Genomic DNA, 24,174 nt, shown 5'->3' with positions numbered 1-24,174 from the left:
CAGGAATGTGGATCCCTCCAACATGCAGACAGCACCTCAAAAGGATCGAGATCTTCAGATGGACAGGAAAGATGAGTGGCATACTGCTTGTGTCAATCCACAAACTCTGACTTCATCAGTATTTTGCTACACAGTTCTGCTCAGGTCAACACACCATACAGTTCCGCTCATTCCTCTCTCTCTAAGAATGCCCTCATATCCTTACTTGAACAGCCAGCAATGTCACAAATCCTTGTCCAATTGCCAGATCATACACAACCCTTAACATCTTTCCAGCTTATCAATACTTTAGAACAGTAAGTCTCACCTATGTTTGCTGACACTGTTGAGATTCACCAAGCTTGGTCAAGTTGTCATCAGCTATCAAAGTCAGGATGCTGCTTTAAAATTGACATCATTGGCTGTTTACATATCTAAATTAGAGCCCTACACCACCACCAGGATTTCACACATTTTTTCAAGTGTGGCTCAGTTAAATCAGAAGTGAGCAGGATCATGTTGGCTTTCTTAAACACTAGTATTTTGGGATCTTAATGCCTCCGTCTGCACCGAAAACTGAACCCACCACTCCCTACCCCACTCCTTATCAGTTAAAACTGGCCCAGAATTCTGTTTGCTTTATTTACTGCTCTGCAGTGTCAGGCAAAGTTTTCAACATGCTGATTTTATTTGACTTCTTTTAGCCAATTTCATACAATTCAATGAATATGTTTCCCATTTTTATCTTCCAATGCAAAATATATGATAATGATCATTGTAGTCCTATAGTTCCTTAGCTGCTTCATTATATTCAATACCTCTCCATCTAATTTGATTTTGTCTACAAATCAGGCCAAAACATATTCAAACTTCACTGTCAGTGAGGGCCTTTTTCATTGTGACATCTTCCTAGTTCATCATCACATCTGTAACTAAATGTGATGTTCCCTCGGTTTCAGACAATTTCTTGCACATCACTATGTTTTATTTAGTATGATCACTACCTCATGCTTGTCATTATCTCATCATTATCACAGAGTTTCTTTTTTATTCTTTCGTAGAATGTTGTCATCAGAAGTAAAGCCATCGTTTGTTGAGCATCCTGAATTCTCCTTTAACTGAGTGGCTTCCTGAGACTTCTCAGAGGGCAGCTAAATATTAACCCTATTGCTGTGAATCTGCAATCACCTATAAATTGGACTAGTTAAGGAACACTGATAATCTTCATTGGAGGATGCTAGTGAACCAGTTGGGTTTTTATGACAATCTACAAAAGTTTCATGGCATCGATACTGAGACCAGCTTTGAAATATCAGAGTTATTAATCAAAATTAAATCCCATCATTAGCTAATGGTGGAATTTTAACCTTGACCCCACAGTTTTATTCTATGAATTCCTGACCCACGAACAAAATGACATCTCCTTGTGGGAACATGTGTATGTCTATTAGATGCTACATTACCCACATGATAAAAGTGATTACACTTGAAAAAGTGAAATGTTTTAAGGCATATGGTGGTCATGAAAAGCATTTTACACAAGTCTTTCTTTTCTCTATAACAGTATTTGAGACGGAACTTTAGTGGAGGCTTTCGGTTAATCCACAGATATCACACCATTGGAGTTTTCAATGGTTCCTTGTGCTGCTTGAAGGAGCCCATGGGCTCAGCCATTAGGAAAGACACCACTCCTCTTTTGACCAGGTCTCAAGCTGCAAGAGCTGTTTGGGCTCCAGTGATACCATCAGAACCTGACTTGCATATTTAAAGATGACCAGGCTAATTTTGGGCAGATGTTCAGCCAGGGGTTACAGTTCAAAAAGAATGCATGGATACATTAATAAATCAATGTGATTTCTCTCTTCGTGTCATGGGAATAAGGTGGTGAAAATCCTTGGTATATGAATTAGATTTGTTGCTCAGAAGAGTTTTGTGCTATAAACTGTATGATGTACATATGCATGTTTGACACCATTTGGGTTGTGTTTCTGGTTTTGAATACATAGACTGTGGGTTTTTTGTACGTCTGAAGTCAATAACTAACTTGTAAATACTTCTAAAGCCATTTTGATTTATTTTAAAACAGTTTTTAAGGCCTGGCTTTACGGTTTAAGTGCACTATCAATGGCTATTTTTAAAATATGAATTTAAATGACTTAAACCCGCTGAGATGTTTGATGCAGGGACTATGGTGTAAGTATTGTACTGTGATACTGTATTAGGGGGGTGTTTTGGGTACCGTACAAAAACTGTTTTATTTCTTTTCAATTTATGAAGGAGTGCTTTGACTTTAATCAAATCATATTTTTACTAAGTATTTAAAAGCCTTTAAATTTGCTTTATAAGTTGCTGATTTAGTATATTCTATATATCTTAATTTCCTTTGTTAGTAAACTTCTGTCTTATTGTCGAAAGCAAAACCTGCAACATTGGATGCTTACTTTTCAGTAAGAGGTCACCTTCTTAAGAATAAAATAAGTCAAAATATGGTGTGTCATGCCAGGTTGATCTGACTTGTCTGGTAGTAACATCAGTTGGGATCATGACAGTTTGTATAAGAAAACTTCATGAGTGCATATAAATATCTAATTGCCTTATATCTGATTCACTTCACCCTTTAAAATAGCACAGGGTACAAAACCATCATGCCACTACTGGCCACAGAAATGTTTAAGTGAGAGCCATAGCATGGGAAACACACAACAGAAATTATCTGCTAATCCAGTTCCACTATCACATGTAATGAAACAGCCATAAAACATCATTATCAGACTTCTGCAAGAAAACATCAGGGCCATAAAACAGGAAAAAACAGAACCCAGCCAGCAACCAAACAAGATCTGTGATAATGTTATAAATCAGACAATGTTACAAACCTGCCCCTCTGGATCAGTCAGCGTTTTCTGGTCAAGTTGGTTCTTCTTTGCTGCACTAGGAAAATAAAATAAAGCTTAAGTAATTCCAGCAAATCATTTCTGTTTTCTTCAGATTCTTGTGGGCTGAAGGACACTCAATATCCAGCTCAAAAGAACATCTAATCATGATTCATGACTTCTGACGAATGAGACAATGGAGATCTCATTCAGCTCTACTTTGCTGAACATAACTGCAAATAAAGAATTGCTTTGAGTTACAGGTAATTCAGTCAATAATTCTTCCAATATATTGCACATTTTCTGACTGAGCATGAATGCACAGCAGAAATTATTTTGCCTGTTCCACAACTGATTTGCTTGAGAAAATCGGATTAGTATACAGTATATATGCCTAGGGCACTTGTTTAGATTGGAAGGGTGTGAATTGCACAGAGCTGATACATATTAATTTCAAAGATAACATGATTATATGAACAGGAATAGGACATGTCACTTCACAATTCAACTCCCAGTTGAGGGATACTAATGTGAATCATATTTCTTGTGACTGAGTCAACTCTACATCTCATGCTTTCAGGTCTTCATTTCATACCAATATTAGTCAATGTAAACAGTTTTTGGTACCAACACCGAACGATGATATTTGTTCTATGTGTGTATAGATATGGGTACCTTAGAAATATTTGGAATTTGGTATGGAGATTGTATTCAGTCAGGGGGTAATGGAACAAGGGGTATTCTGTGCCCAGTATTAGCCAATCAAGCAATGGCTAGGAAAGAAAAGCATATGCCATGTAATATATCAAACACTTCAAATTTCTTGTTAGTCAAGCCTGTGCATGTGCCTGTATTCTAATGCATCATTCGTCATGTTTGTATACTCCACTTTATCCCTCTGTATTTCCATAAACTATAATTTATCCCTCTAGCCATTTACATTTCATGAATATCACTTATAACTCCAGATACTCCAGTACATTTCCCCATAATCCATGAAATCCAGTGCGACTTTCTGAAATGACCCGTGACACCTGTTACCATGAAGACATCTGAAGGTTTTTGATTATTGCCAAGAGTTTGATTCTTTTTCTTTGGGATGATCTAAATGAGAATGCAAATCCAGAGTACTACGCTGCTGAACTCAGAAGATTGATCCTTTGTGGCAAGGTTTATCATTGGTTTACCGTTGAGACATCTCACAGAATGTTGAGATGTGGATAGTCTGAGGATTTTTCAAAGCAATTCTTTATTGACATTATACGATGTACATTCTAGCTACAAACAAGGTCTATATTGTTGCTTCTGTCTTCAGAATCTGTTGTTATGATCAGAACATCCTCAAGCGTTAACCTTTCATTTTAAACTGTGAAGTGAGCAGCACCACTTATTAATGGATTTATATTGAGTACTCTCAAATTCCAGGATTAATTTTATTTTCTCCAAGAATGAATTCATCAGTATTGCCAATTCTAGGTATTTAATAACTTAATTTAATTAATAGTCAAATCAACTGAACAAATAAATGGAACCGGTCAAGAGAAGTCATTCCAAGCCAGCTCATTTTACTTGCACCATTCTTGGAGTCCATTCTATATTTTTTGGATTTCATGCAAATAATGAAACTTACTTTTCTTTAAGATAGATTAGTTCCAGCTGTTTCTTCTCATTCTCATCTTCTGGAAGCAATAAGAGACAGATAATGAAATTTTCACATAATAAAGCAATCTTCTTTGACAAAAATGAAAGGCTGATTCAACAGCTTTGAGTTAAAGATACTGTGCATGGTAACCCTAAACCAGGTCAAATTTGATTCCTGGTCTGTATTTATGTAAGCCAAGACTATAGCTGAGCTGCTGCCAATAACATCAATGCACCTGAAAGAAAAGGGAACAATTCAGCCACGTTATCTCCGCTTGATCACGATCCACTCACCCCAGGTAGCAAACTTCTGAGCTGATAGATGTAAATTCAATTTGGTCAAAGTCAAAATGCTCAAAGACACTCAAGTGTATGATCAATATCCATGAAGAATTATTGCATGGAAGGTTCACTTTGAGCTCTATCCCAAGTGCTTTCAAGAAAGGAAGGAGGAAAATGGGGTTGAACTTAACTTGCCCAAATTGACCTTAATGTGATAATTATGGCTGTATTAATAATAACAATTAGTCTATACCGGGGCATCCTACTGGATGGCCAAAGTATTTGTGTGTTTCAAAGAGGTATGTGCAATGTAAATAATTTAACCTCTCCACCAAAAAGTAAGGAGGAGAAAAGATAGAAGGAAACAAGATTTTGTTGGGAGACAGAACATTCATTGAACATGTGATCAGTGAGTTATTATCAACAAAACTCATAATAGATAATTAATACACACCACATTTATGGGAGCCAGAACTAGTGTAAGCGTCTTCTAAGCTGTCAGTGTCTGTGATTACAGTTAATTCGACATCGGATTCCAGGCTGGTGTTGATGAGCTGTTGCAGCACAGCTTCTGCAATTGGCATGACCATAGCAGTGGTAGAAGTGTTACTGAGCCACATGGACAAGAATACAGTACAGCACATGAAGCCAAGCACCAACCTGTGAATAACAGAGGAAGTAAATTACTTGCAAGTAAACTTAGAACTTGCCAAATAGGAGGGGAAAGAAACTAGTGATTTAAGGCTGATGCTTTGACTTTGCTAAAGAAATTGTTTAATAACAAACCAACTCAGACTGGCATCCAAACATGAAGTCACAGTTACCAATACACTAATGGCACCACAGCTATTGTGGATTTGCGATTGAGGAAGATCAATGGCTCTCAGGGATTAGAACTATGTCCCAGATTGGAAGAACTTAGTCTTCAGTATGTTTGAGGTGGACAGACCTTAAAAGCCTGCCTTGACAGAAACCAGGAATGTGGAATTGACACAGCTATGCCATTTGATCCAGGATAGGCCCAACAGACAAGGAGCTGTGTGGTTTAAATCTCAAAGGAGCATTTAGCCTTCTGTATAATTAAACAAGTCCAGGACTGGTTAGCTTTTCCCTTAGACATTATGAAAGGCTTATAATGTATAAATGTATTTGCTGGATGTATATTTTCATTCTAACTCTGTATTTTCACATCGTCAGACTTATAATTAGGGCAGCATCGGTGTATCAGTGATGTTAATTTGTCTTGCCTCTGTGTCGACATTGTTTTGTCTTGAACCCAAGCAATGAATTACACATGGAGATGACAGTTGTGTATCTCTATATTGTGGCTGTCTGCACAAACATTGTCCCTAAGACTGTTTGCTCCCATCTCTAAGTAAGGATTTCCCCCTCCTGATATACTGTCACATTCCTTTCTCTACATCTGCAGGTGATCAAACACATCTCACTAGTGTAATGTATAAGACCTCTCTATCTCACCACATGCTTATTATAGCCTACTGTCTTCTTTCCTTTTGATATCAGAGCCATGTCATCAGTTACATCTTCACATTTCACATGAATCTCATTATATTGTAAACTCCCATGCCCCACTGCCTTCCTGAGTTTCTCTCTACTTGGTCCTTAGTCCAGTAGTTTACTTTTGCTTGCTTAGCAGTCTCTGTTAGCATTAGCATCATCATTGTTACCATCTTCACTATTATTATCGACAACAAATCCCAACACCCAACCCCCAACACCTCAAAGTCCACTTCTCAAAGGACACCTGATCTGGATTATTTCCATTCACTTCCATTCAACACTTGAGTGTTGGTGTTGTACTCCATATCTGGAACTGTTGTGACACCATGTACATCTGATAAAATATTAGATGGCTACCTACATTCTATGATGCTTGGTCTTTCCTCTCAGTTTGACTATGATCAAAACATTCCTGTTCCTCCTGAGTATCCCTTCAGAAGTTCTGACAATATAAGACTTTGGTTAATCTGTTTTTCTGACTATGACTGCTGATTTCTTTTCCTCAAACAAGACCTCCTGCTCTGATTTTAAGGTTGACAAAGTCATTGCTTCAAATCATGAGTTGTAAAACCTCTGCTGCTTTGTGTTATAGACTATTTCTCGTGCTATTTGATCCTATCATGGTCTTGAGAGCCTTTATTTCGCCTGAGGTTGTATTCTAAGACTGGTCATTCATTTTAACTTTCTTCCCACTAACAATTCCATTGGAAGTATCCATTGTTCAATTGTTTCAGAGATAGTGGGAACTGCCAGTGCTGGAGAATCTGAGATAACAAGGTGTAGAACTGGATGAACACAGCAGGCCAAGCAGCATCAGAGGAGTATTTTCTGAAGAAGGGTCCAAACCCGAAACGTCAGCTTTCCTGCTCCTCTGATGCTGCATGGCCTGCTGTGTTCATCCAGCTCTACACCTTGTTATCTCATTGTTCAATTGTGTTGCTTTGTAACTGAATGAGCCAATTCTGAGTCTGTATTCCCATGCATTAGTGACCTCGTAGTCTTGACAACACTTTCTGTCTCTCAGTTTAATTAAGAGTACGCTAGAGAATCTGTCACCTAATTGATGCTTGCCTCTAAATTGAACTTTCTGAAATTTGTGTTCCGAATTGAGGTCCGTTCTATAATGACAGTTCTTCAGGGCAACTGTGTATGACAAAGTGTTTTTTCACTGATCCAATCAGTGGGGGTGCTGCAGTGAATGAAGCCTTGCTACTTCAATAAATCTTGAATAACAGCCAACTAGGTCTGAATATGCTGTCTCTTAAAATCGAAAATTTCCATAGTTAACCTTTCCTGTGGTCTTTGCAGAAATCTTGAATGGAATTATTGATTCCGTGGCTATTGGCTGTGTAGGCATGGCAACATGTAATCCCGTATATTTTCAAAATTCTAATGTTTTCCATGAGTGTGTCTACTTTTGCCTGTACCTTGTCTGGAACAGACGGTGGAATATGGCATACTCACATCTCATTAGCACAAACCTGAATTTTTAGACACAAATGTGCACTTTTGAAATTTTTTTCAATCCCCATAATATTCCCAAAGGCTTATGTTTCATTGCAACCTGGAATTTCAGTTTCATGAAAATCTTTCCTATCCTCATGTAGCTGTTAAGGCTCCCTTCTCTATGGTTGCATAACTTTTCTTAGACACCATCAAAACACTTGACATTCGTTTTGTCATGTGCACCTGAATAAGGACTGTTTCAAGTCTTGTGCAATGTTGCATCTATGCCTGGATTATAATACGCTAGAACAGCAACAGAAAATAATTTTTCATTAATCTTATCAAAACTTGCATTGTGTTCCCGATAACAGTACCATTGCTGGCCTTTCTTCAAAAGCATCCTTATGGGTTGAGTTAGACTTGCTATGCTGGGGACAAACTTCTAATTCTAAAAAATGCAATACATCATTCATGCACTTCAGTGTTGGTAAATCACTGGTGATAGCTCTTGTATTCCTTGGATCCACCATTTATTTTATTCATTCACAGGATGAGGGCCACATCACATATTCCCTAGTGCCCAGGGGGGTTAGAGTTAAGGGCAGTTAAAAGTCTGTGGGTCTGGAGTCACATGGAAGCCAGGCTAGGATAGGATGGCAATTTCCCACATTAATGAACCAGTTGGGCCTTTCCTGAAAATTAACAATGGATTTGTGATCATCATTAGACTCTTACTTCCAGATTTTTAAAATAAATTGAATTCAAATTTTTATCATCTGCTACAATGGGATTTCAGTCTGGGTCCCAGAACATTACCTGGGTTCTGGATGTGAGTTTGCTCGCTGAGCTGGAAGGTTAGTTTTCAGACGTTTTGTCACCCTTTTTTTATTTGAAAAAATATACTTTATTCGTAAGATGTACAAAAAATAAAACATATTTACACACCTACCCAGTCATGCAAGCCGCTCTGGGTTACCCAGGGGGTACATACACCAACTAAAGGAAAAAAAAAGGAGGAAAAAAAAACAAAGCAAAGAAAATACCCCGGCAGTCGTCACCCCGCACAGTCCCCCCGCTGGCCCCCTGACCAGTTGGGGAAGGCGCCAGCTGGGCCCAGTTACCAGATAGGGTTCTTTTTCCTATTCTGGACGAGGGATTTCATACGGTGGTCTTTCCCCACCGCGCCTTGGCGGCGGCTGCTCCAAGCTTTAGCGCGTCCTGCAGCACGTAGTCCTGGACCTTGGAGTGCGCCAGTCTGCAACACTCGGTCGGGGTCAGTTCTTTCAGCTGGCAGACCAGCAAGTTGCGGGCAGACCAAAGAGCGTCTTTCACCGCATTGATGGTCCTCCAGGCGCAGTTGATGTTGGTCTCGGTGTGCGTCCCCGGAAACAGCCCGTAGAGCACGGAGTCCCGCGTCACGGAGCTGCTCGGGACGAACCTCGACAAATACCGCTGCATCCCCCTCCAGACCTCCTGCGCATAGGCACACTCCAGAAGGAGATGATCAACAGTCTCGTCCCCCCTGCAGCCGCCTTGAGGGCAGCGTGCGGTGGCGCAGAGATTCCGGGCATGCATAAAGAATCTCACTGGCAGAGCCCCTCTCACCGCCAGCCAAGCAATGTCCTTGTGCTTGTTTGAAAGTTTCTGGCGATGAAGCATTCTGTCAAACGACTTTGGCAGTCTGCATGGGGAGCCACACGACGGGATCCACCCTCTCCTTTTCCCGAAGGGTCTCGAGGATACAACGTGCTGACCACTGCCTGACGGCCTTGTGGTCAAAGGTGTTTCCTTTCAAAAATTTCTCCACGAAGGACAGGTGGTACGGAACGGTCCAACTACTCGGAGCGTTCCGCGGCAACGAGGCCACGGAGCGGACCCTGGACCGGAAGATTATCCTGGAGGCCTCCGTGGCGAAGAGCGAGGCTTGCTGGCCCCTCACCTCGCGGTGGTCCTCCGTGACATCAACCCCCATCAATTGCAGAAGGAGCAGGTTCTGCACCCTTTTCTGGAGTCGCGACAGCTTTCCCCGCCTCTCTCTCGCCTTCCGAACACCCTTGAGGACAAAGAACCTCTTGATGTTCTCCTTCACCGTCTCCCACCAGTCGCCCGGAGACTCAAAGAGGGGTTTCATGGTTCTCCAACCGGTGTACTCCCTCTTAAGCTCCTCAACGTTCTCTGGGGTCAACAGAGTCGTGTTGAGCTTCCACGTCCCCTTGCCGGCCGGCTGGTCGTCCTGTAAGTGACAGTCGGCCAGCAGGAGGCAGTGGTCAGAGAAGAACACCGGCTTGACGCCAGTGGACCTGACCGAGAACGCCCGTGACACAAACAGGAAGTCTATCCTTGAGCGGATAGACCCGTCTGGCCGCGACCAGGTGTACCTCCACTGCGCTCCGTCTGCAGGGGTGCTGAAGACGTCGAGCAGCTTGGCGTCCTTCACCGTGCCCATCAGGAATCTGGACGTGACGTCTAGTTGACTCCCCCCACCCGCTGTCCCCACGCCGGATCTTCCATCTGCATCGATGATGCAGTAGAAGTCTCCGCCTAGGATGACCGGCCTGGACGTAGCCAGCAGGGGTGGAAGCCGCTGCAGGACGGCCAACCGCTCACTCCATACCGCTGGGGCGTACACGTTGATCAGCCTCAGGGGAGTGTTCCTGTAGGTGACGTCAGCCACTAGGAGGCGCGTCCCCCCACCACCTCCTGAACTTGAGAGATGGTGAAGTCGCGCCCCCGCAGCAGAATAGCCAGGCCCGAGGAGCGACAGTTGTTACCCCCCGACCAGATCAAAGGCCCACAGGTCCAGGCGCCAGACCATTTCCAGTACCTACCGCACTCCTGCAGAAACAGGAGGTCCGCCTTGACGGTGGTCAGGTAGGCCAACGTGGACACACATTTTGCAGTGTACTTGACACTGCGCACATTAATGCTCGCAACTCGTACCCCCATTGTGGGCAGTGACCGCAGTACCCTCCCCAAGTCAAAGGTCCAGCCCCTCTGTCTGTCCCTTCATGCCCATTGCCCGGGCTAACTGCTGGACGCTCTCCGGTCTCAGGAAACCGTCGTGCTGCCTTCCGGGTGGCATCCCCCCATCAGGGATGCAGAGGCAGGAGGGTCCGGCTCTGGGTCAGGCTGGGGACGCGCTGTTTCCTCCTTCCCGCCTGGAAGTTCCGGGGTGCCCTCCAGTGCCCCAGCGGCACTTGATTGGGTGTCGGAGGGAGCCTCAGGACGCCTCCCATCACCTGGAAGCGGGGTGCTGCTTTCCTTCTCCCTCGAGATCTTTAACTTCTGCTTCGGGCGGGCCCTCTCCGAATCCCTCTCGTCAGAGGAGCTCTTATAGCCCCCCCTGTAGCTGCCTCTTCCCGCCTGATGGTTGCGGTTCCTGGGCCCGTCGACGCACCTTCCTCCTCGCTTTCCGGACCGTCATCCACTCCCCTGGGTCGCCTGTCGCCGCCTCCATCGACTCCGGGTTGTTGCGGGGGAGCGGAGCCTGCAGGGGCGCTTTGCTGGCCTCGGGCCCATCCTGCGGGGCTGGGCCCTCCTGCATGACCTGGCCCTCCTGCACATTAGTGGGGTCCTTGCTGGGTCCTGGTGCCTTCCTCTCCTCCAGGGGGGCTGGCCCCTCATTGCCCCCGCCGGCGACCTGGGCATAGGTGGTCCCCCACCATGGGCATGCCCTATAGAGGTGGCCCGCTTCCCCACAAAGGTTGCAGCTTTTCTCTTGTGGGCAATCCTTTGCAAGGTGTCCCTCCTCCCTGCAGTTCCTGCAGATGGTGGCTTTGCAGTCGGCCGCCACGTGACCTGACCTACCACAGGCATGGCAGACTTTAGGTTGCCCTGCATAGGTCAGGTAGCCCTTGCTCCCGCCGATCGCGAAGCTGGACGGTGGGTGTATGACATTCCCGTCCGCGCCCATCCTCAGCGTCACCTTGACCTCCCTCTTACTGGTCCAGATGCCAAAGGGGGTCCATGATGTCAGTTAGGTCCCCTTCCACCTTCACGTACCTTCCAAGGAAGGTCAGGACATCAACTGCTGGCACATGCGGGTTGTACATGTGTACAGTCACCATACGGCTCCTCTGCGCTGGCATCACAAACAGCGGGACAGCGGTCAATACAGAGAGGGGGCCCTCACCTCCTTTCTCCTTGAAAACCTCCAGGAAGCGCTCGCAAAGCTTGGCACTCCTGAAGGTCACATCGTAAAAACCTCCTCCGGGGAAATCCTGCAGGCAGTAAATGTCCACAGCAGCGAACCCACAACAGTCCAACAGGACCCTCTTCACGAAGAAGGTGCGGTCCACAGGTGCACCTTCATCCACCTTCTTTACGGAAACATGGATGGTGTTCCGGACCCCCTGGCCTGGGGCACGAGCACTTGCCGCAGCCATCGTTGCAGGTTGGCTGCTCCCCTGAACCAGCGTTAGGCTGAAGCCAGCATTAAGATCCACTGGTTGCAAGGGTGCACAGCCAACCCGACATCCTCCTTTCACCTCCAAGACAGCACTCTCCTCCTCTCGGTCCACAAGAGAGTGGGTCTTTATTATGTTCCAGATGTAAGCTGGTTCACTGAGCTTGAAGGTTTGTTCCCAGATGTTTTGTCATCATTCTAGGTAACATCAACAGTGAGCCTCCGACAAAGCGCTGGTGTTATGTCCCGCTTTCTATTTATATGTTTCGGTTTCCTTGGGTTGGTGATGTCATTTCCTGCATTGGTGATGTCATTTCCTGTTCTTTTTCTCAGAGGATGGTAGATTGGCTCCAAATCAATGTGTTTATTGATGGAGTTCCGGTTGGAATGCCATGCTACTTGGAATTTTCGTGCGTGTCTCTGTTTGGCTTGTCCTAGGATGGATGTGTTGTCCCAATCAAAGTGGTGTCCTTCCTCATCTGTATGTAAGGAAACAAGTGATAGTGGGTCATGTCGTTTTGTGGCTAGTTGATGTTCATGTATCCTGGTGGCTAGCTTTCTGCCTGTTTGTCCAATGTAGTGTTTGTCACAGTTCTTGCAAGGTATTTTGTAGATGACGTTTGTTTTGCTTGTTGTCTGTATAGTTCATTACAACGGACAGACCAAATACTGAACTACAGGAGCAACCATCTCAACACCCACAAACGAAGCTGCATTAGAACATTATTCCAACGAGCCACCACACACTGCAGCACAGAGGAACTATGAACAGCAGAAGAAGATCACCTATACAGCGTATTCAAAAAGAATGGGTACCCTATGAACACAGTCTGCCGATTTCTCAGCAACAAACCCTAACAAACAGACAAAACGGGCCCAGAAACCATAACCATTCTCCCCTACATCAAAGACATTTCCGAAATGACTGCCAGACTACTCGGACCTCTTGGCATCATGGTAGCCCACAAACCCACCAACACACTAAAACAGCAGCTAATGAACTTAAAAGACCCTATACAGACAACAAATAAAACGAACGTCATCTACAAAATACCTTGCAAGAACTGTGACAAACACTACATTGGACAAACTGGCAGAAAGCTAGCCACCAGGATACATGAACATCAACTAGCCACAAAACGACATGACCCACTATCACTCGTATCCTTACATACAGATGAGGAAGGACACCACTTTGATTGGGACAACACATCCATCCTAGGACAAGCCAAACAGAGACACGCACGAGAATTCCTAGAAGCATGGCATTCCAACCGGAACTCCATCAACAAACACATTGATTTGGAGCCAATCTGCCACCCCCTGAGAAAAAGAACAGGAAATGACATCACCAACACAGGAAATGACATTACCAATCCAAGGAAACCTAAACATATAAATAGAAAGCGGGACATAACACCAGCACTTCGTCGGAGGCTCACTGATGATGTTGCCTAGAAAGGTGACGAAACGTCTGAAAACTAACCTTCCAGCTCAGCGAGCAAACTCACATCCAGAACCTCAACCTGAGCTACAAATCTTCTCAAAACTCGCTATTACCTGGGTCTCTGGATTAACAGTCCAGCAATAATACCACCTAGCTAACTCCTCCACTCAACAATGCCCTGTTCTTGAATTTTGTGTTCTAGAAATGTTATTATTATAAGAACAAAGTGCATCTTCTACTTTAGTAAGGCTTACATTCTGTAGTGTCTTTAATACATCACTGGTCTGCTGGTCATGTTCTTTCTTTTTAACATGCACTAAGATATCATCCATATGGAAAATGGTTCCTGTTTCCCCTTCAGGATTCTAGACAATGCTGTTTGGAAGATTGTTGGTGCAGAGAAGATCCCATATTTTAGACAGTTGAGACAATCCTGCCTGAACAGTGTAATAAGTGTACTTAGTAATTTTGACTTATGGCCTAAAGGTTTCTGCCAGAACCCAGTGTTAACATCCAATCCTTTGAAAAACTTCTTGTTGCCAATTTTGCCAGGCTATCATCATCCACAGATGAGCTAGGAAGGATTTCTTGTTGAACTCCTTTCTTGAAATGAGAGAGAGTCACACACAATCCGAGTTCTCCATTTTGGGCCTCGGAAGCAGTTACTAGGCCTGAGCACCATTGTGTTGGTTCTGTTACTTACAAGCAGTAGAACCTTGTGTTCAATCATGTTGTTTAATCAAAATTTAACTTTACTCATCAAAGAATTTCTTGGATTCATACAACCAGATGGGTTTAGCATCTTATTGCAGGGTAATATAAACTGCTACTTCAGCTTGCTTAAACATCTTTGGAAATTACTGACAAAATTCTCTGACGTCTTCATTCTGAAGTATTATATTCACTCTCTTTCTGTGACCAACTCGTATTTCAGCTTAACAATTAGGTATTTTATACTTCAGTACTTCAAAGACAAAATGTCTTCTCTGGATAGGTTTTGTGGTGATTTGTCCACACATGTGAATACCTGTGTCTCCTGGACTTTGGAGTTTGACATTTGCTGGTCTGGCTCACAAAGATTTCAACCATGGCAAGCTCTCTGCTAGTATGAAACTATGGCAATTTAAATTCTGTTTCAAACCATTGAGCCATCAAGTTGGTAGTTAGAATTGGTTTTCACTCTCTTAAGCTTCACCTTATGTCTTCACCTTATATTTGTATATTTATCTTCTTGAACTTTCACCTGGTTTCATGATTTCTAAATCTCTTGACATTTTCCTTTTGCAAAACCATTTCTTTGCTTTTGAGGTAATGAAGCTATTGTTAATTTATAATATTTCTTTAAGCACCCATCTGGCCACAATTTGGCACTCAGCTCCCCTAGTGGATATTCATTGCACTTGTGATTGTGTGTGGATCCATATCTTGTAAAACCTAATATGGTTGATGTCCCTGGCACCTATGTTTTTGGCATTTGACAGGCTTTTGGGGGAGTTACTACATCATTTGGTGTCTCCACATCTGATCATGTCAGAAAAGCCTCTGATGATTCTTTGCAATATTGACACATTTTTGGGCCATGATTTCTGTCTGTGCAGTGAATTAGACTGTCTCTTCTCATGTGTAAGGAGGTCTGACAACATCTCATTTCTCACAATTCTTTCATACTTCCGAGTTTTCTGTCAGATGGATGTGGTTACAATTACAATGTTTAAAAGGCATTTGGAAAGATGCATGAATAGGAAAGGTTTGGAGGGATATGGACCAGGAACAGACAAGTGGGACTAGTTTAGTTTGAGATTATGTTTGGCATGGACTGATTCAGTTCTGTATGACTCTGTGACTCTGTAAATCAATTAAAAAGGCTTCTATTGATTTTCTCACATGCCAGGATCATGAATTAAATGTTGCTCAGCCTACCAGTTTTAGGGAGCAAAAGGATGCATTGAGTGCATTAATCAATGCAACATATTCCATCTTCCATGGCTTGTCTTACCAGAACATTCTCAGCTATTGGCCTGACAGCATGTAAAAATATGCTAGCTTGATGACATTAGTCCTTCACGTGAGTCTGAAACTCTCCCTGAGCTGCTCCCTGAGCTCCCACATTGGTTTCATTGTGGATCTTCCACATTATCAAACAGTTGAGGTAATTGCAAAGTTTCTACTGGAACTGCCATGCCTATGAATTATTGCACCTCACTGACCTGGGTGAATACTTATGTTTTCTCTCCTTCCTGTCAAAACATTCTTGTTCTGTGTCTTTATTCTCCAAAATATTGCTGGTTCATAGTTCAGTTTTGACATCTCAAAGGTTATTTTCTTCCACCATTAAGTCTTCCTACTCTGTTGCCCTGTATTCGGAGTCTTCTCTTTTTCCAACTCTTTGCTTGAAGTCTTCTGAAGTCATGTTACAACTTTGGAGCCTTCCTTTTTCAGCTGTGCCTTGGACTGTATTTTAACTTCACATCTTGGCTTTGGAGGTTTCTTTCCCTAAGTGTCTTTATATTATGCTTTAAGCCAGTAGTGCTACCTGCCTGTTGAAATACCTGTCTAGATTTATGGTCTGCAGCATGGAGTATACCAGGTCTGCATTATGAGCTGTAGGTGTCTGCACGTGCACTTTGCCTCGGGCTGTTTGCCTCTGATCTCTAAGTAATCTTTTCTGCTCCTAATGCTCTGCAACACTTCTTTATATATAGCTACACATTTTAAGCTAACAAATACAGTTCTCTATTGTGAAGTCCAAAATCTCACTCTTCACGTGCTCTGACGTCTTTGTTTCTTACTGATGCCGGTCAGGTTTATCAGTTACATCATGATTTTCATGAATCTAATTATATTACTAATATGTATATAGTTCTCAGTCTCTGACCTATTCCCCAGTTTATGGTCCCGATCCTTTCCCTTTCCTTTCTTCCTCCAGGTCAAGTTGTAGATTTTTTTTGGATTTGGGATTTTTTTTATGTGGCTGCAGTGCCTTTCATTGCCACTGGAGGTCTTCAGATACTTTGAAAGTGTGTTGCGATTGTCAAAAGAAATCGATCAAAACAATGGTAAAGTGCATGATGCTTAATATTAGTTATATGTAGATGCCAATGCAATGTCAGGTGAGGCCAGGCATGAGTTTAGACAAGGAAATTCAGACATATTGTTGAGGGAGCGCTGCTTCACTGTTAGTTTCTCGAAAAGGGCATCTTGCCATGAGGTTCATCATTAAAATGCACTGAGCAGTGTGAGGTTGCTCTATTTCCATTTTAATGTAAACTAAAGTCACTGCAGGAAGTTAGAGCTGAACAGAAATGATGCAAGAAGCCCAGTTTGGAGCCATTTAAGGTTTGCACATGTTTAATTAAACTTGGACTAGCTGTCTAACGCAGTGCTAATTATTAACTACTGCCAATGAATCCTTTTAGCACCAAAATATAACTATTAGAAGTACAAAGTTTGATTTCCTCAGCTTTTGATAATTGTTGAACAGTTTAAAAATGTAAAATTAGAAACATTGTCTGCTTTTGAATTGTCTTCCTTACCTCCCATAATCAAATCTTTTCTTTTTACACTGTACTTGATTTAACAACTACCCACTCTGCTTTGAATTTCCTGTCAGTCCATAATGTCACAATCTTCACCCTGCTTACTGAAGGACATACCCAGTTGATTGTTTTGTTCACTGATGTCCCCTATGGTAATTATACCCTCCCAGCAACATAATCAGCTCACACTTTGAGCAACGTCCATGCAAAATATTGTCAGATTAAACAGCCAGAGGTAAATCTAATTCATGCTGGACACTGATAACGGAAACTGCAGATGCTGGAGAATCCAAGATAACAAAGTGTGGAGCTGGATGAACACAGCAACTCATATTCCGCTTGGGAACCCTGCAGCCCAATGGTATCAATGTGGACTTCACCAGCTTCAAAATCTCCCCTTCCCCCACTGCATCCCAGAACCAGTCCAGCTTGTCTCTGCTTCTCTAACCTGTTCTTCCTCTCACCCATCCCTTCCTCCCACCTCAAGCCACACCTCCATCTCCTACCTACCACCTCATCCTGCCTCTTTGACCTGTCCATCTTCCCTGGACTGACCTATCCCCTCCCTACTTCCCCACCTATACTCTCCTCTCCACCTATCTTGTTTTCTCTCCATCTTCGGTCCGCCTCCCCCTCTCTCCCTATTTATTCCAGTTCCCTCTCCCTATCCCCCTCTCTGATGAAGGGTCTAGGCCCGAAATGTCAGCTTTTGTGCTCCTGAGATGCTGCTTGGCCTGCTGTGTTCATCCAGCTTCACACTTTGTTATCATGTTGGACACTGTTCTTACAAATTACGGGCTAATGTGGATTGGGAGTAAATGAGATCAATAGACCACATTTAAGAAAGTATATCACAAGATAATTATTGCTCAGGAACAATTGATGGCAAACATGAAAGTTAAATCAATGGTATATTTCATCTTGGTGCCAATATAAGTGATTAACAAATGACAAAAGCATCAGAAAGTATTGGGAATACTCCACAGATCAGGCAATGTCTCTGGAGAATCAAACAGAGTTAATGGTTCTGATTTTCCAGTCAGCAGCAAAGTGATAGCATTCACTCATTCGTCTAGCCATCTCTTTGGTGCAGATTTCCCCTTTTCTCAGCATTGGTTTGAAATTGACAGCAAGTCAAGGAGATTTTCAGGTCTCCAGCCACAGTGATGTCAGCAAGCAGGATAATCACATCAATGTATTTTCAAAGACAGCAAACCAGGAGGTAAAACATACTAATTATTGTTCAATTTTAATTAAACTTTATAGAGAGCAAAATAAATTGTTTTGAATGAAGATGGAGTATCACAATTTTAAAATAAACCTTCTAAAAAGTTTTAAGAATGTAAATTTCTTGTTATTACAAGAGAGAATTTGACATTCCACAAATATAATTTTAGTTTTCTTAAGCCAGACTAATTGAACTTCAGCCTAAGAAACCCATTCACATTTCACTCAACAAGGTGTAACTTTTCCAGGGCTTTTACTCTGAGATTAGTATTGAAAAATATGACTTTTTACGAGTGCCATAATTTCTATCCCATGCAGTCTGTGAGACCTATCTCAGTACACGCTATAGTTAAGTTTAGAATCACAGATTACAACCTCTAGATTTTCACATTTAATACTTTTAACAGAAGCTGATTTCAGTTGCAGAGAAGAAAAGGGCAACTGCTTCGTCATAGTTACTACTACAATACCAATGAATGTTTTAATTCTGACCAATGATCACTGACATGGAACATTAACTCTGTTTCTCTCTCCACAAAATGCTTCCTAACCTTCTGAGTATTTCCAGCATTTTCTGTCTTTCTTCTCATTTAAGTAGCTGCCAGTTGGCAGTATTCGGTGATAGGCTTGCCAGCTGGAGATATAATGCCACATTTGGTGACCCCAGTGAGCAGTTGATTTCAGATGCCCACAAATTGAAGAATCAGGAGTAGAGATTTGTAATCCTGCCCAAGTGCTACTTCTCATCTGGGTATGTGAATTCCTTTTCCAGACCATCATTGCAACTGCTGAACTCCCAACCTCAAAACACAGATATTTGTCCAGCCCACCATCTCCTACATCACAGCTCCCAAATCCCAACTCATGTCCTTCAATCTCTTGTTGCACCTGCTTTAATTAGAGGGCAAAAATTGTTTATATAGAAAATCTTGATGAACACATTTCTCCAAATAAAACTTAGTGAAAAATAAAGTTAATTGGCAGCGGAGAGAGTATGATTTCTAGACTGGAATCAGCTAGATGACCACAACTTGAAAGGGTGCAGCAAAGATTTACAAGGATGTTGCCACGGCTGGAGGGTTTGAGCTATAGGGAGAGGCTGAATAGGCTGGGGGAAACCTTTATAGAGGTTTATAAAATCATGTGGGGTATGGAGGGAGTGAATAGTCAAGGACTTTTCCACAGGGAAGAGGTGCCCAAAACTAGAGGGCATGGGTTTAAGGTGAGTAGGAAAAGATTTAAAAGGGACCTAAGTGAGAAATTTTTCATGCAGAATGTGAGGAATGAGCTGCCAGAGGAGAGGTGGAGACTGGTACAATTACAACATTTAGAAGTCACCTGGATGGGTATATGAATGGGAAGGGTTAAGAAGGATATGGACCAAATGTTGTCAAATGGGACTAAATTTATTTAGGAAATCTGGTCGGTGTGGACAGTTTGGACCGACGAGCCTGATTCCATGCTGTATGTCTATATATTACTTATAATACGCACATTTCCAGCTTTTCAAAAGCTGTTCGAATTGCAAAAATATTTGGCAAAACCCTGTGTCTAGCACAATAAATGAGAAAGCAGAAATTATTACTGTGGCTAAGGACAAGAATGGCAGAATACTTGACCGCCTCTTTGATTGCTGGTGCAGTGCAAGTGAAGTGTTCTGCAGGAGGAAGTAATGAGGACTCTTTGGGCAAAACAGCTCTGATAAAGCCAGATAGTTCCACCTCTGCCTGGAAATGCTAGTGCAAGGGCAGCACTAAAGTACCCAGTCTGTCTGAAGTGTAGCTTCACTAACAGAAAAAAAGTCATTGCCCAAGATTCTTTACATAGATTTTGCAAAAAATACAGTCTTTAACAATCCATGATGTTTTTATTCTGTATTGGAAGATTTAGTTGCCTAGCTGAAACTTGAGGAAAATAGATGAATATGTGAAGTTCATCATTAGAACTTTGATTAAATAATACAATAGAGAAAGGTGGCAAGAGTGTCAAATCCCATTTACAAACCTGGTGGTAAAATTATGTGAGACGCTAAATGGGCAATGATACAGAATACTTGAGTTCTGTCCATATATTTCATACACTTTTTGATACCTTTTGAGTTATAACTAATTTGGTAACTTTATCCTTCATTGAACCTTGAGGGTAAAGCTCTGATAGAAGACAGCTTTTCACTGAAGGCCTGCTTTTATGTTCTTAGGTCTATTCCTTCTTAAGAATACACCTGAACCTGAAGTAATACTCACATCCCCGGTTTGGCACCTGCCAACATCACCATACGAAGGGCAATCCTCTTGTGCAAATTCCACTTCTCAATGGAAGCAGCCAGACAAATGACACCAATCAGCAGTAATGTAGTGTCCTTGAAGTATTCTGATGCAACCTACACAAAGCAAAACAAGCATCAATTCTAGAACTGAAAAATGTGATTCCCTCTCTTGATACTATCTACTAAAACACAACACACTGGAGACCCAGAATATTTTACATGGTGCTGTGTATCATGCTGATAGATCTGCACAGGGAAATTACTCATAGTGACGGTCTCTGCACAGCAAATTCTAATTGCATTACATTGAAATGTCAGCATTGATCTTATAATTTAATCTACTTCATCAATAGACCTGACAGAATAATAGTAATGGGATGTGGCAAATTTTCTGTCATGATTTGATTTGATTTATTTATTTGATTTATTTGTTGTCATGTGTATTTATCACAAATACAGTGAAAAGTATTGTTTTGTGTCGCCACTCTGAAACGCAGAAAATAAACCAAATCATAGAATTTTGAGCCAGAAAAATCAAACAGCTTAATCTCAATAAAGTTAGGGTGGTCTTTGGACAGCTTCTAGCTCAACCATGGGCCTGGGTCGAGGCTCCTCCACCCTGATGCCTCAAGTCCCTGCTTTTCAGCGAACAACCGCACTTCGCCATTGGAACAACCAGTCCCCACACTCCAGCACCTCCACTGCCATGACTGGGCCGACCTGACTGATGCAGCTGCCACCAGAGCTGCAGGATCCTACACTGGGATCAAACTCGCCACCATCAGGTGCCCAGGCCTAGCTGCAGATGTGACCTAGGCTGCGAGTCTGGAACAGGAAATTAGACCTGGGACCTTCTCATCATTAGTCAGGAGAACTCGGGCTAGGGCAGAGCCGCGTACGCCTCGTCTTAGCATTGCTGCCACTGCCACCAGGTGTCTCCTGCTTCAACATTTACTCAGCCTCGCTGCCCGCCAGGCCTGTGCCACCATTTTGGTCCACCATTCCACACAGGGTCCGATCTCATTGCTGCTGTTATCGATGCTGCTGCAACCGAGGTGAAAGGATAAGAGAAGAGACTCAAAGGAAAATGAAAGAAAGCAAGGGTAAAAAGAAAACAGAAAAGAAAAGCAGTTAGAAGTGCTGGACCCATTCACAGATCATTCAGTCAACAACAGGAATGAATGGATTTATAGACACCGGTGAACCTCTTAACTCGTGCTCTTATAGTCACTAACAATAATGTGTGGTCCAAAAGACCAAACCATACTGTGACTGAAACTGAGGAAATGACAGACAGACATGTGGAATATAAAGTCAATTTTAAACCTACACAACTGGAAGTAACTTGAATGGGAGAAAGTAAAATGAACAAGTTACATGACTGCCGGAAACTAAATTAGAGCCTGGTTTGGCCAGGCTCAGAAATCACACTACACCAGGTTATAGTCCAACAGGTTTATTTGAAAACGTATGCTTTTGTTGCCTCAGTCTTTCTTCTGGTGTTAGTGAGAGAGGTAGGATTAGACACGGTTTATAAGTAAAAGATCAAAGGTTCACACAACTGATGAGGGATGTATTAAACAAATCTAAGATGCTGTTAAATCTTTAATCAGTTCAAAGGTTTTAATTTATTAATATGTGTATGTAAATCCCTGAATTCATTTCAAGTCTCTGCCCTGGGATAACGGAAGGTTTAGTAAGTGTAAAGAAGAGGTGACCTTTTATGTCAGGCAATGCAAATTATGTGTGAGGCCTTGTTTAGAATCAGTTTGTATTTTGGTTTGGAGTCAGACTGGTTTCATTTCTAAAAGAGGAATTTATAAAATGCCGCATTGACTGGCTTTAAATTGTGTACTTTTTGGAAAAAAATATAAATGCAAATACAAATTCACCAGTAGATTCACGTGTGTGCACATGTGCATGTGTTTGTCTGTAGGGAGATCGTGTGTGTGTGTGTGTGTGTGTGTGTGTGTGTGACAGAGTGAGTGAGTGTATGTGCGTGTGTGTGAGAGGGAGGGAGAGAAAGACAGTGTGTGTGCCTGTGTGTGCACGTGTGTGTGTGTGTGAGAGAGAGAGAGAGAGACAGTGTGTGTGTATGAAGGCAAGAGAGTGAGTGTCTGTGTGTGAAAGAGAGTGAGTGAGTGTGTGTATGTATGTGTGTGTGAGAGAAAAAGAGACAGCATGTGTATGAGAGAAGATCTGGGTGTTTGTGTGTGTGTAAGAAAGGAAGAGAGAGTGTGTGTATCTGTGTATGTGTGTGTGAGAGTGCACGTGAGTGAGACAGTGTGTATGTGAGAGAGGATCTGTGTGTGTGTGTGTGTGTGTGTGTGTGTGTGTGTGTGTGTGTGTGTGTGTGTGTGTGTGTGTGTCTAAGAGAGCGTGTGAGAGAGAGAGAGTCAACATTGGTATTCTGTCCCGTTATGCCTCGGTTTGCTAGGGTGATTGGTATTATTTCCGGTTTTGTATCTCAGTGGCTTGTACACAGGGTCTAATTCAATGTGTTTGTTGATGGAGTTCCACTTGGAACACCAGTCCTCCAGGAATTCCCTGCCACATGATTAGCGATGTGTTGTCCCAGTCGAATTTGTGTCCCTTGCTGTCCGTGTGCAGTGAGGCCAGTGAGAATTGGTTGTGTCTCTTGGTGGCTAGTTGGTGTTCAGGTCTCAATATGTCAGTTTTCTTCCGGCATGGCCCATGTAATGTTTCTCACAGTCCTTGCATTGTGTTTTGTATATTACCCCAGTTTTGGCGGTTTTGAGTATGGGATCCTCTACGTTCATCTGTAGCTGTCATAGTATGGTTGGCAGTTTGTGGGCTACTCTGATACCTAGGGGTCTGAGCAGTCTTGTGATCAGTGAATTAGTATGTGTTTGAGAGGATTCCACACAATCTCTCTCACTCACTCTCTCTCTCACGCACAAACACACACACACACACACACACACACACACAGAGACAAGCGCGCACAAGAGAATCTACAGATGAATGTGTATTTGTAGATACATTTTATTTTGTTTAAAAGGCACACAATTTAAAGACTGTCAGTCAATGTGGCATTTCATAAATTCCACTTTAGAAATAAGATCAGTCTGACTTCCGACCAGTCTGACAGTGGCTCAGTGGTTAGCACTGCTCTCTCACAGTACCAGGGACCTGGGTGACTGTCTGTGTGGAGTTTGCACATTCTCCCTGTTTCTGCCAGATGCTCTGGTTTCCTCCTACAGCCTAAAGTTGTGTAGGTTAAGTGGATTGGCCATGCTAAATTAACTGTAAATTAGGTGGATTATACTTAGGATTCTATGATAAACCACAAACAGATTCTCAACAAGGCCTCACAACTAACTTGCATTGTCTGACCTAAAATATCATCACTTCTTTACACTAATTAAAACCTTTAGTTCTCTCAAGACCAGATTGAAAGGAATTTGGTGATTTACATATACACATTAATCACTTAGAAACTTCTAACCGTTTAGAGATGTAATGGCATCTTAGGTTTGTTTAATACATCCTCATCAGTCGCGTGAAACTTTGACCTTTTACTTGTAAAG

General features: G+C 42.5%; 1 protein-coding gene across 2 annotated transcripts in view; it reads right to left on the bottom strand.

The window, feature by feature from the left end:
- The window catches only part of slc13a4 (solute carrier family 13 member 4), a 104,668-nt gene that overhangs the window by 31,987 nt on the left and 48,507 nt on the right, over positions 1–24,174 (bottom strand). Inside the window, exons 3-6 of one of the 2 annotated variants that reach the window (XM_048549427.2) lie at positions 20,601–20,737; positions 5,230–5,435; positions 4,483–4,531; positions 2,856–2,910 (exon numbers count right to left, since the gene is read on the bottom strand). In XM_048549427.2, the coding sequence (XP_048405384.1) occupies positions 2,856–2,910; positions 4,483–4,531; positions 5,230–5,435; positions 20,601–20,737 (447 nt within the window). The remainder of the gene's footprint in view (positions 1–2,855; positions 2,911–4,482; positions 4,532–5,229; positions 5,436–20,600; positions 20,738–24,174) is intronic. The other variant, XM_048549429.2, reaches the window with a different exon arrangement.

The sequence above is a fragment of the Stegostoma tigrinum genome, chromosome 18, assembly GCF_030684315.1.
Source record: "Stegostoma tigrinum isolate sSteTig4 chromosome 18, sSteTig4.hap1, whole genome shotgun sequence".
Classification (NCBI taxonomy): Eukaryota; Metazoa; Chordata; class Chondrichthyes; order Orectolobiformes; family Stegostomatidae; genus Stegostoma; species Stegostoma tigrinum.
Note: the sequence above shows the minus strand (reverse complement) of the source record. Positions and strands in the feature narration are given on the sequence as shown.